The 11,002-nt window shown below is 50.4% G+C and overlaps 1 protein-coding gene across 1 annotated transcript; it reads left to right on the forward strand.

Annotated features, from left to right (window-relative positions):
- The first annotated feature begins 1,639 nt into the window (after positions 1-1,639).
- PIGM (phosphatidylinositol glycan anchor biosynthesis class M) lies at positions 1,640-3,734 on the forward strand. Its single transcript, XM_003999599.6, has one exon. The coding sequence runs from the start codon at positions 1,771-1,773 to the stop codon at positions 3,043-3,045; it is 1,275 nt and encodes a 424-aa protein (XP_003999648.1). The 5' UTR covers positions 1,640-1,770; the 3' UTR covers positions 3,046-3,734.
- The last annotated feature ends 7,268 nt before the right edge of the window (positions 3,735-11,002 follow it).

Raw genomic sequence — 11,002 nt, forward strand, 5'->3', positions numbered from 1 at the left:
GAGGCAGTTTTTATGTGCACGTGGCAGGGAGACCTACCTTTGGGCTTCTAGCTGGGAATGCCGAGCAAGGCACTAACCGCTTTGGTTTTCAGGTTCTTTGTCTATAAAAGAAGACTTGTCATGAGGGTTACAGGAGATGTGCATAGAGATGAGCATGTGACCGGCCTCTGGCACAACAGGACTGACCAGGAAGAGGGTCTTCCCCTCGTGGAAGTGCTCATTCTGTAGGTCTGTCTGGGGTAGGGCTTTCTGGAAGTCTGGGCAAGTGTGTTGTGTACCCCCGGCTGCCAGGAGTGGCCTGTGTCCTGCCGTTGCTCCCTGCGGGGGCTTCCAGGCCCTGTGCCCACACACCCTGCTCTAAGGACACTTGAGACAAACAGAGAACTCTTAGCCGAACAGGAGGCAGGCTGGGAAGGAGAGAGACAGCAGAGGGCCACACCTGGCTTTGTCCTGCCAAGGAGACATGATGGGGCAACAGGCAGCCAGCAGTGGGCTAACTATAACCCTATAAGCAGCCCTCTAAACCAGGGCACTGGAGAGTGGAGAGTGGTTACCAAAACCAACCCCACTGCGGGTAGCGGGTGTGACGACGGCTAAAAAAATAAAAATTTCAGATTAAAAAAAAAAAAAAAGAGGAACGTCCAAAATCAATTCAACTTGTACAGAATGCCTACTACCAGCCTGCTAATGTGTTAGGCGCTGAGGCACAGAAAAAGAACAAGCTAGTCTCTGTTCTCAAAGAACTCAAGGCGTCCCGACGGAAAACGAGGGAAGCGGGACGAACAAAAACTCGGGTATCACAAGGCAGTGCGACAAATGCTGTTAACAGAGACTGGTCATTCCATATGAGAGGGCCGGAGCACCGGGGATGGCAGGCACCGGCCAGGGCTTAGGTAGCAGGCAGGGTCTCGTGCGGGAACGACCTAGAGCTTAGAGGCCCTGCACCCCAGTCCGTCTACCCTCGGCGGAGAGGAGTCAACTACGTCACACTGCGGATGAAACCATAATCTGAGAGCCAGGACGTGCTTTTTAAGGCCGGAAGGGTCGAATTGCTGGCTGGGGGCGGGAAAGGCCACCTTGACACAAGGAAGGGCCAACTCCGCAGCGGCGAGACCCGGGGACACCTTCCCCGCTCCCTCCCACCCAGGGCTGCCGGACAAAACAGCAGCGGTCCAGTTCGGTTCCAGTCCGGGCACACGAGGCATAGTTTCAACATATAGGCGCTTCCCGAGTACTCACGGGGCACGCACCCTGGGCCCGGCCCACACGCCCCGGTTCCCGGCGGGCTGGCGGAGGGACGCCCGGCAAGCGATCGCGGGTCATCTTCCCTTCATTCGCGGGTCTCCGGCCCGGGGGACGCGGCCCGAAGTTCGTCCCGTCCCAGGCTCCGTCTCCGCTGACCGGAGATGCGGCGGGGGAACAGGCGGCACGAGCAGAGCTAAGCCGCCGAGACTCCGGGACCACGCCGGCCGCCCTCCGGGAGCCAGGGCACCACGCCTCCCTCAAGGACCGGAAGTCCCGCCCCCGCCGAGGGAAGGCGCGGCAGCGACACAGCCAATCCAGAGGAAGGCACGCTCGGCCGGGCCACTGAGAGCGCGGCGCGACGCCTCCGACCGGAAGCGGGGCGGGGGCGGGGCCTCCTGCCGGAAGCGACCGCCCGGCCGAGGTTTCGGTTGGCGGCGGGCGGGTGGGAGATGCGCCCGCGAGCGAAGGGCGGGCGTTCGAAGGCAGCTCGGCGCCGGGGCTGAGCGGCTGAGGCGCCGCGCGGTCATGGCCCCCACCAAGCCCTGGGGAGAGTGGTTCCTGGGCCTGCGGGTGCCGCCCGCCGGCGTCTTCGGGGTGGCCTTCCTCGCCCGGGTGGCCCTGGTTTTCTACGGCGTCTTCCAGGACCGGACGCTGCTCGTGCGGTACACGGACGTCGACTACCGCGTGTTCACGGACGCCGCGCGCTTCGTCACCGAGGGGCGCTCCCCGTACCTGCGGGCCACGTACCGCTACACCCCGCTGCTGGGCTGGCTGCTCACGCCCAACGTGTACCTGTGCGAGCTCTTCGGGAAGTTTCTGTTCATCAGCTGCGACCTGCTCACCGCCTTCCTCCTCTACCGCCTGCTGCTCTTCAAGGGGCTGGGCCGGCGCCGGGCTTGCGGCTACTGTGTCTTCTGGCTCCTTAACCCGCTGCCCATGGCGGTGTCCAGCCGCGGCAACGCCGACTCGATGGTCGCGGCGCTGGTGCTGGCGACGCTGTACCTGCTCGCGAGGAGGCAGGTGGCGTGCGCCGCGGTGTCGTACGGCCTCGCCGTGCACATGAAGATGTACCCGGTGACCTACATCCTGCCCATCGCCCTGCACTTGCTCCCGGAGCGCGGCGGCCACCCCGGCGACCCCGGCCGGCCCCGCTGCCCCTTCCAGGCCCGCCTGTACGAATTCCTCAAGAGGCTGTGCAGTCGGGCCGTGCTGCTCTTCGTCGCCGTCGCCGGGCTCACGTTTTTCGCCCTGAGCTTCGGCTTCTACCAGAAATACGGCTGGGAGTTTCTGGAGCACACCTACCTGTACCACCTGACGAGGCGGGACATCCGGCACAACTTCTCGCCCTACTTCTACATGCTGTACTTGACCGCGGAGAGCCCGTGGAGCTTCTCCCTGGGCCTCGCCGCCTTCCTGCCGCAGTTCCTCCTGCTGTCGGCCGTGTCGTTCGCCTACTACAGGGACCTCGTCTTCTGCTGTTTCCTGCACACGGCCATCTTCGTGACTTTTAACAAAGTCTGCACCTCCCAGTACTTTCTTTGGTACCTCTGCCTGCTGCCCCTGGTGATGCCGCTGGTGAGGATACGGTGGAAACGCGCCGTGGTTCTCCTGATGCTGTGGTTCATCGGGCAGGCCCTCTGGCTGGCTCCCGCGTACCTCCTGGAGTTTCAGGGAAAGAACACCTTTCTGTTTATCTGGTTAGCTGGTTTGTTCTTCCTTCTTATCAACTGTTCCATCCTAATTCAAATTATTTCCCATTACAAGCAGGAGCCCCTGGCGGAGAGAATCAAATATGACTAATTCGGGCTCCCGTTCTGCCACTTCTAGTACATTCCGATGGTGCCGAATGGGCCAGAAGAGAGCTTTGGAGACATTTTTGAACGTCCTGTGCACGCTGGTGAAAGTTCAGTTGGGAGCATGAATCCCGGCCCCAAGGGAGATTAAAACGAATGGTTGCCTTGTATATAAAGGGGACTCAATAATTGAGGGCCACCTCTAGGAAATCTTAGGCCTCATTCATCGGGAACACGATGGGGAGGAAAGGTTACTTGTTTCAACACCGAAAGGCTGATGAAACTATCAGATGCCAAAAGGTTTTTGAAGAAAAATAGAGGAATGTAGTCAGTCCCGGGGTCTAACCCGGTATTCGTACCAGCTACACTGTGCTGCAGAGTCTAAAGCTGTCTTTTCTTTTCAACCCCCCACTTTTTCTTTTGAAAGCTTTCCCAATAGCTGTGAAAACTCGCGGAATGTTCCTAAAGTACAGCTTTTAGATGTAAAGTGGTAAGTATTAACTCTTGTGCTTAGGTTGGGAAAGTTCATTCTGTATTAAAAGTGGGGGCTTAGAAAAGAGCCCAAAGAATTTAAACTGTAATCATGTTTCACATGTCTGTTTCATTACTTAGTTTTTCAGCACTTAGTCTCATGGTATTACACTACCATTTGGTTTTATGCAGAAAGGATTAAATTAAAATTCACCCATCTTTAAACTGAAGTCATTATGTTATTTTAAAATACCATCTTGCTTTTGATGTTTGAAGTCCACAAACTATTAAGGACATTTTAGTGTTCTTTTATACCCCTTTGTTTTTAATTTTCTGATTGCTTTTTTTTCTAGTTTTCATTTTTTTTTTAATGTTTATTTATTTCTGAGAGACAGAGAGACAGAACGTTAGCAGGGGAGGGGCAGAGAGAGAGGGAGACACAGAATCCGAAGCAGGCTCCAGGCTCTGAGCTGTCAGCACGGAGCCCTACTTGGGGCTCAAACCCATGAACCGTGAGATCATGACCTGAGCCGAAGTTGGACACTTAACTGACTGAGCCTCCCGGGCGCCCCTAATTTTCTGATTGCTTAAAAATATTTTCCATCTGGAATTTAAGTGAATCTTGTGTCATCTGTGTTGCGAAAATGCAAAGTAGATTTTAAGTGATAAAAAAAATTACATTGTTAGTAAAGTGTTTTCCAGCTTAAAAATACCCCTCTGAAGAAAATTCTATGATGGAAATGGAGACCTGTGTGGGAGGCTCTGGAAAGCATTAAGAAGCATCATTAGTCTTCAGACCAGGAAATTGAGGGAGAGACTGTGGACCTGAGGCTTTGCTGGGCAGACCATTTCCCTTATTACTATCATATTTCTAGGAAAAAATGTTTTCTGAGTTTCAAACAAGCAACCTAAAATTTTTTTTAGTCCCCATCTAGGTTGGGGACTCCCTAAGAAGCTAAAATGTAGGAGTTTGCTTTTGTGGTTTTAAAAGATGAGTAATTAAGTGACATTGTTCTTTCATAGTAAAACACACACGCACACAGCACACAACTTTAGAGAAGTAGTATATTTCATATCCGTTCCGGCCAAAATGAGACTTTGAGAGTAATGTCTGCAGGCTGGTCATAAACAAGAATGCTGTTACTGGGAACACTTCTTTGATGGATGTGTTTTGGGACCTGCCATTAGAAGGAGGGAAAGAATGGGTGGTTTTGCATGGGTTGTTGTTCAGTGAAAATAGCAGAGACCATTAATTGTTGGAGATGGTGACCGTTCTTAGAGCATCTAGTCTCATATCCCATGTTAGGTCTTACCTTGAGTACTCTTCGTATGTGATTGTTTCATCAGTTGCCTTCCAGTCATGACTTTTTTATCCTTTTTTTTTTTTCATTCTTTTGTAATAATAATTAAATTTTTTTTTTGGTAGAGAGGCACCTGGGTGGCTCAGTCGGTTGAGCTTCCGACTTCGGCTCAGGTTATGATCTCACAGTTTGTGGGTTTGAGCCCCGCATCAGGCTCTGTGCTGACTGCTTGCTCAGAGCCTGGAGCCTGCTTCGGATTCTGTGTCTCCTTCTCTCTCTGCCCCTCCCCTGCTCACGCTTTGTCTCAGTCTGTTTCTCAAAAATAAAAATAAATGTAAAAAAAAAATATTTTTTTGGTAGAACTGGGTGGGAAAGGAGTGGGAAACATGGAATTCCAGTATCCCAATATAATTGTCTTTTTGGTATTCCAGACTGTTTTTTAGATTGTCATAAGTATATTCACTTATTAACTTCCCAATTTGTTTTAATATTCTGTTTTTGTCGCGGCTTACTCTGTACTTACATTGAAGTTGCTGAGTAACACTCCCATCACACGGATGTTCACATCATAAATAGGTCAGTCTTTCACTGTGAAACCTCGACAGTTGCCTCTAATCTAAGACTTTAAACGTTTTCCATGTCTTAGATCATTCCCTTAACATTCTCAGAGTGTCTGATATTCTTAGAAGTCGGTGGAGTTCTGCTGGGATCTTTGGACAGAGCTTCAAGTGCGGAACCTGCCCTGGGGGGACATTCTCTCCCAAAGAACTGTGGGCATTTCTCAAAAGATGTAGAGGCTGTTTTGCAGCTCATAGGCTGCAAACCATTTATAAATTCATGAAGTGATTTTATTTTGTCTCTTGAGGGTTTTCATTTTTTTCATTTTTCTTCCTGGTTTTATAAAATCTCTTCTTGTCTTCTTTTCACTTGCAGTCTTTTTGGTGTCTTTAGTAGTCCTTTAAGAACACCTTAAAATCGTATAAGACTTTGCCTTATTTCCTACACAATTCTTTTTTTTTTTTTTTTAATTTTTTTTTTCAACGTTTATTTATTTTTGGGACAGAGAGAGACAGAGCATGAACGGGGGAGGGGCAGAGAGAGAGGGAGACACAGAATCGGAAACAGGCTCCAGGCTCTGAGCGGTCAGCACAGAGCCCGACGTGGGGCTCGAACTCACGGACCGCGAGATCGTGACCTGGCTGAAGTCGGACGCTTAACCGACTGCGCCACCCAGGCGCCCCTACACAATTCTTTTTGTTCTAATGATCAATGTACCTTAAGATCAATGTACCCATTTATAGATAAGCGCTAATTATTAGCATATGAGGCACCATACTTAAGAGAATCTGTTCTAAACCCAGCAGACCACATGGCTTATTTTCTTCAGTAGTTGCCTTACTGTCTTCAAAATGTCCTTAAATATCTCTAGATAAATTTCCTGGATTAGGTACATTGGAAAGGCTCACATTCTCCCGGCCCCCACACAAGACTCGTAAAACCGTAGATCTTAGTTACTGACTTCTCACCATTTGGCTGAATGACTCTGTGACATAACATTGTGTCAAAAGTTGGATAAAACTCGTCTTGCAGTTAGTTTTCTGCACCACCACCCAGCCTCAACCATCTGTACAGTGGGTGGAAAAGGGAAAAGATGGAAAATTTGACATGGGACAGTCTCTAAATGCAACCTCGTGTTTTTGTTTGTTCCCCAGTGCTTTATTATGAACACTTTAAACACGGCCCACAAACCTGCCATCAAAGTTCAACAATTAGTGTTTTGCTGTATTTGCTTTATTTACACGTACTATTTTTAAATTATTACTTATTATTTTTAAATTAATGCTCATTTTTGAGAGAGAGCGGGGGAGTGGCAGAGAGGGAGACAGAGGATCCGAAGTGGGCTCTGTGCCGACAGCGGAGAGCTGGATGTGGGGCTTGAACTTAACCGTGAGATCATGACCTGAGCCAAAGTCAGATGCTTAGCCGACTGAGCCACCCAGGCGCCCCTTACTTTTATTTTTATTTTTAGAGAAAGAAGGAGAGAGAGTGCAAGCGGGAAAAAGGGGCAGAGAGAGAGAACCTTAAGCAGGCTCTATGCTCAGTGTAGAGCCTGACGTGGGGCTCAGTCCCACAACCGTGGGATCGTGACCTGAGCTGAAAAAGTCAGACCCTCAATAACTGAGCCAGCCAGGCACCCTATACATATTATTTTTATTATTTATTTGTATGTATAATTTTTTCTGAACCATATGAGGTTGCAAACACCCGTGAACTTCACCGGTAAATTCATCACACATCTCCTAGAAATAGTCTTCTTACAAAACTGTAATATTGTTATATCATTTTAACAGCCTGTCCGTTTTCTAGTTTCTCCAATTATTTTGTGTTTAATCTTAAAGAATAGACCTTGGATTCTCCGGAAGAGTGTGCTAGAGAACCTGTAATTAAGCATTTTGGATCTTTTCCTGGTCTTTACCACTAAGTGAGAAGTAAAGGGATTTACCTCCCATCGAAGTCGAACAAATAATTCTTTGGTGTGCGTCTTTCTGTCTCCCTCCTAGGAAAACCCAGGGTAGGCATCATCCCTAAGAAGCTTTTCAGATAAAAGATTATACGTGTTTAGATTCCTCGTATCCACCCCTCCCCCACGACGACCGACGAACTGATTTTACAACGTGGTGATGGTTAAGTTGTGGCTTTTCATGACTCACCGATTCAGGATCCCTCTTCTGCCGTATGTGGCTTCGGTTCATTTTCACGGCAACACTTCGGTGTTGGAGTTGGAGCTGGCATTCGTACTCCCGTTTTACAGATGAGCAAAGAGGCTCAAAGATTAGACGACTCACTAAGTGTCCGGGCTAGAATCTGACGAGAGTTTTGCCTGACTGCCCTACTCCTTCCACTCTGTTATGTTTTGGATTTTCCCCGGAGCGCGCAGGCCCGGGAGATGGAGATTGCCGCAAAATAAACAGGACTCAGCACTAACTGTCACAAGCGTCGGCCAGCGTGTCCTTCCTAAACTTGCAGTATCTGCTCGAGGGCCAGTTCTCACTTGGGCGGAGGTTCCCACTGGCCCCAAACTTCTTCTTAATCATCCCAGACATGTAATAATCCCCTCCCACATCCAAATCCTCTCACCAGATTTTATTTTCTTTGCGACGGCTGACTTGAGAATGCCCTTTCTCTCCCTGGCCTGGGCTAAAGCTGATTTGCAGAACCGCGCGTTAGCCCCGCTGTGGTAGATCAAGCTATGGAAATTACGTGACCGTAATTTCCAGAAGGTAACTGATCACGATTAGATTCCTCTCGCTCTACTGTGTGCGTCGATTCATGCATTTATTAACTCATGACCAAGACTTGAGCGTTTGGCATATGAGGACACAGGTTCAGATAGCTGAGGTTCAAGTTCCAGTGTGTGACCTTGGGCGAGGTCCTTTTACCTACGCGGACTAGTTTTCTGTCTGTGAAGTGAGGACGATACCATAATCCTCAGGATCGTCTGCAAGGATTAAATGAGCTACTATCCCGGTGTTGGCACAGAGCTAGCCATTCCACATCGCCTCCCCAGCTTTAACATCTGTTTACAAGCATTTAAAGAAGGAGCTAATGTGGAGTCTAGATGTAAACCTTCCTCCCCTCACCCCACCATCCCGGTCTAATGGATGTAGGAAAATAACCTGGACTTATACCAAATAATTGTTTAAACTGCCCGTTACTATGACTTCATTCCTTCTAACGTTGATCTGGTTCTTTGAAAAGGCAGTGGCTATATGTGAAAATGTACGTGCAGAATTTTCAGAGGCCTGGTTCCGTCTTGACAGTTGACTAAGCAGTGGAGGTTCGGCTCATGCCCCTCGGTTGGCACTCAGGACCCCATCGTGTTGGAGGTGTCACTCACGGGGCCAGAGCTCTGTCGTGGGAGCGTGTCTTCTGCCTGGGTCGAAGCATCAGAATGGCATAAGCACTTTTTCCGCGCTGACCCGGGAGAACCATTCATTTAGTAAAAACAAGCGTTTGTATTCTTTATCCTAAACAAAACCCAGACTGACGGAATAGTCCTAGCTGCTCAGACACATTGCCAATGGTTTTGTCTGCCACGGGAAACGAAATGACACAGTGGCTATGTAAAGATCATTTGGAGCGTGACTGTTTGAAGCTCGGTTCGTTTCTCAAAGGAAGTTTTTCACCTTTGCTCCCTATTTTTTCACAATTATTTATAGATCCTGGCCCGTGCCGAGTCCTATAATAGACGAGTAAGACTAGGTCCATGCGCCTGGAGAGTTAACGGTAAAGTCAGAAACGTACCCTGTTGATAAAATGCTGTGTGAGACCCCGCTAAGTTCCACAGCAGTCCTGTGATTGGTGACACGGGGAAGTGGAGGGCCTCACTGCTCTTTTACAGGGAAGAACATTGACGCTCAGAAACCGTGACCTCCCAAGGCCAAATAGCTTGTTACTGGCGAGGACAGGTCTGGTCTGATTCTGCTGTGTTTCATTTTGCAAGTCCTTCTTGATTCCACGCGATGACAGGTGACGACAGCGAAAAACTTCCTTATGTGCCCCACGCCCTTCATTGAGCAAACGACCCGGCACGAGGCGCGGAGCGTCCCCTGCGTGCCAGCCGCCGTCCTGGGTGTTGGGGAGGCCGCTCTACGTGAGGCACTCTCTCCACGGGGCTTGTGTTTTCACGGGAGGCCACGGAGTAAACACGATTGTGGGGATTACCGGAAGGAAAAGAAAGGCGGGCTAAGAAGAGGGGAGCCGCGGCAGGGAGGAGGGGAGGTGGTGCTCCTGTAGACGGGGCGCTGAGGGACGGCATCTTTTTGTTTTTTGTTTTTTTTTATAAAGTATTTGTTTTAAGTTTATTTATTTTGAGAGAGAGCACAGGAGGGGCAGAGAGAGAGGGAAAGAGAATCCCAAGCAGGCTCCACACTGCCAGCACGGAGCCCGATGTGGGGCTCGAACCCACGGACCGTGAGACCATGACCTGAGCCCAAACCCGGAGTCGGTCGCTCAACCCACCGAGCCCCCCGGGCGCCCCCAGGGAAGGCATCTTGGGGGCGGCTTCCGAGCAGAGGCCTGAAGGAAGTGAGGATGAGACGTTGTTGACACAGGTGTCCGGGAGAGAGCGAACAGCAGGGCAAAGGCCCTGAGGTACAGGCGAGCCTGGTGTGTTGAAGGAGACGCCAGAAGGGGAGTGCGACCGAGTGGAGCCCGCCAGGAACAGCCAGGATCTCACTTGCGGTCGTCAGCAGCCCACCGTGAAGGCGAGTTGACAAGCACCTTTAACGTCGGCGTTTCCGCTGGCCTGTAATCCAAGGCCTTAAACTCAGCCTACGGTTTCCTGACTTTTGAGCACAGGCTTCTTTGTAAAGGAGAGGATGATATACGATGTATACAACGTAGGTTTGAGCAGTGGTATGAAGTTCTTTCTCACGTTGCTTTGAGACGTGAGGACTTTGTTTCAAATCCCGTTTTCACGGGTGAGAACCCTGACTCAGAACGTAGGCGCTTTGCCCAAGGTCAGCGTTAGCATGAGCCAGCAGCACAACCCGGATCCCCTGGGGCCAAAGTCACCCCCTTCTCGGGGCTGCCCGCGTCCTTTAGATGCGGTGAGATGGCCAACGGGACCTTAGAAGGCAGGACATTCAGGAACAAGCGGCCCGGTAGGTCATTCATTCATTCAGGCCCTCAGCCAGACTGGGCGTACAAGGGCGACACATGTCCTGGCTTCCAGAGACTCACCGTGTCTTACAGAGGACACAGCTGGGAAGGTGCTGACGCCCCCACGTGACACTGGCTGGAGCACAGTGCCCGTAGAGTCGTCGGGAGCGCTTCGCTGGCCCATCCGTCAGACGAGGCTGGCGCAGAGCTTGGTTCATACGAGTGTTCGTTAAACAAGGAGGCCAGTTCTAGTGCCTCTAATACCCTGTCTAAGCAAACCCCAAGCTATGCCGGTCAGTGCCTCAAGGTTAGGAACTCAAAACTTACGAACAACTGATCACAAACAGCCATGTAGGCTTTCCCAAATAACGCAACAGCTTTTTAAAAATGTTTTTTTAAGATTTATTTTTAGGGAGAAAGAGCATGAGCGGGGGAGGGGCAGAGGGCCAGGGAAACAGAGGATCCAAAGCGGGCTCCATGCTGCCAGCATCGAGCCTAATGCAGGGCTCCAGCTCAGGAACCCGAGTG

Source organism: Felis catus, chromosome F1 (genome assembly GCF_018350175.1).
Source record: "Felis catus isolate Fca126 chromosome F1, F.catus_Fca126_mat1.0, whole genome shotgun sequence".
NCBI lineage: Eukaryota > Metazoa > Chordata > Mammalia > Carnivora > Felidae > Felis > Felis catus.

Bases quoted from the DNA above. Each gene is read 5' to 3' on its own strand.
- PIGM (XM_003999599.6), top strand. From the start codon at position 1,771: ATGGCCCCCACCAAGCCCTGGGGAGAGTGGTTCCTGGGCCTGCGGGTG.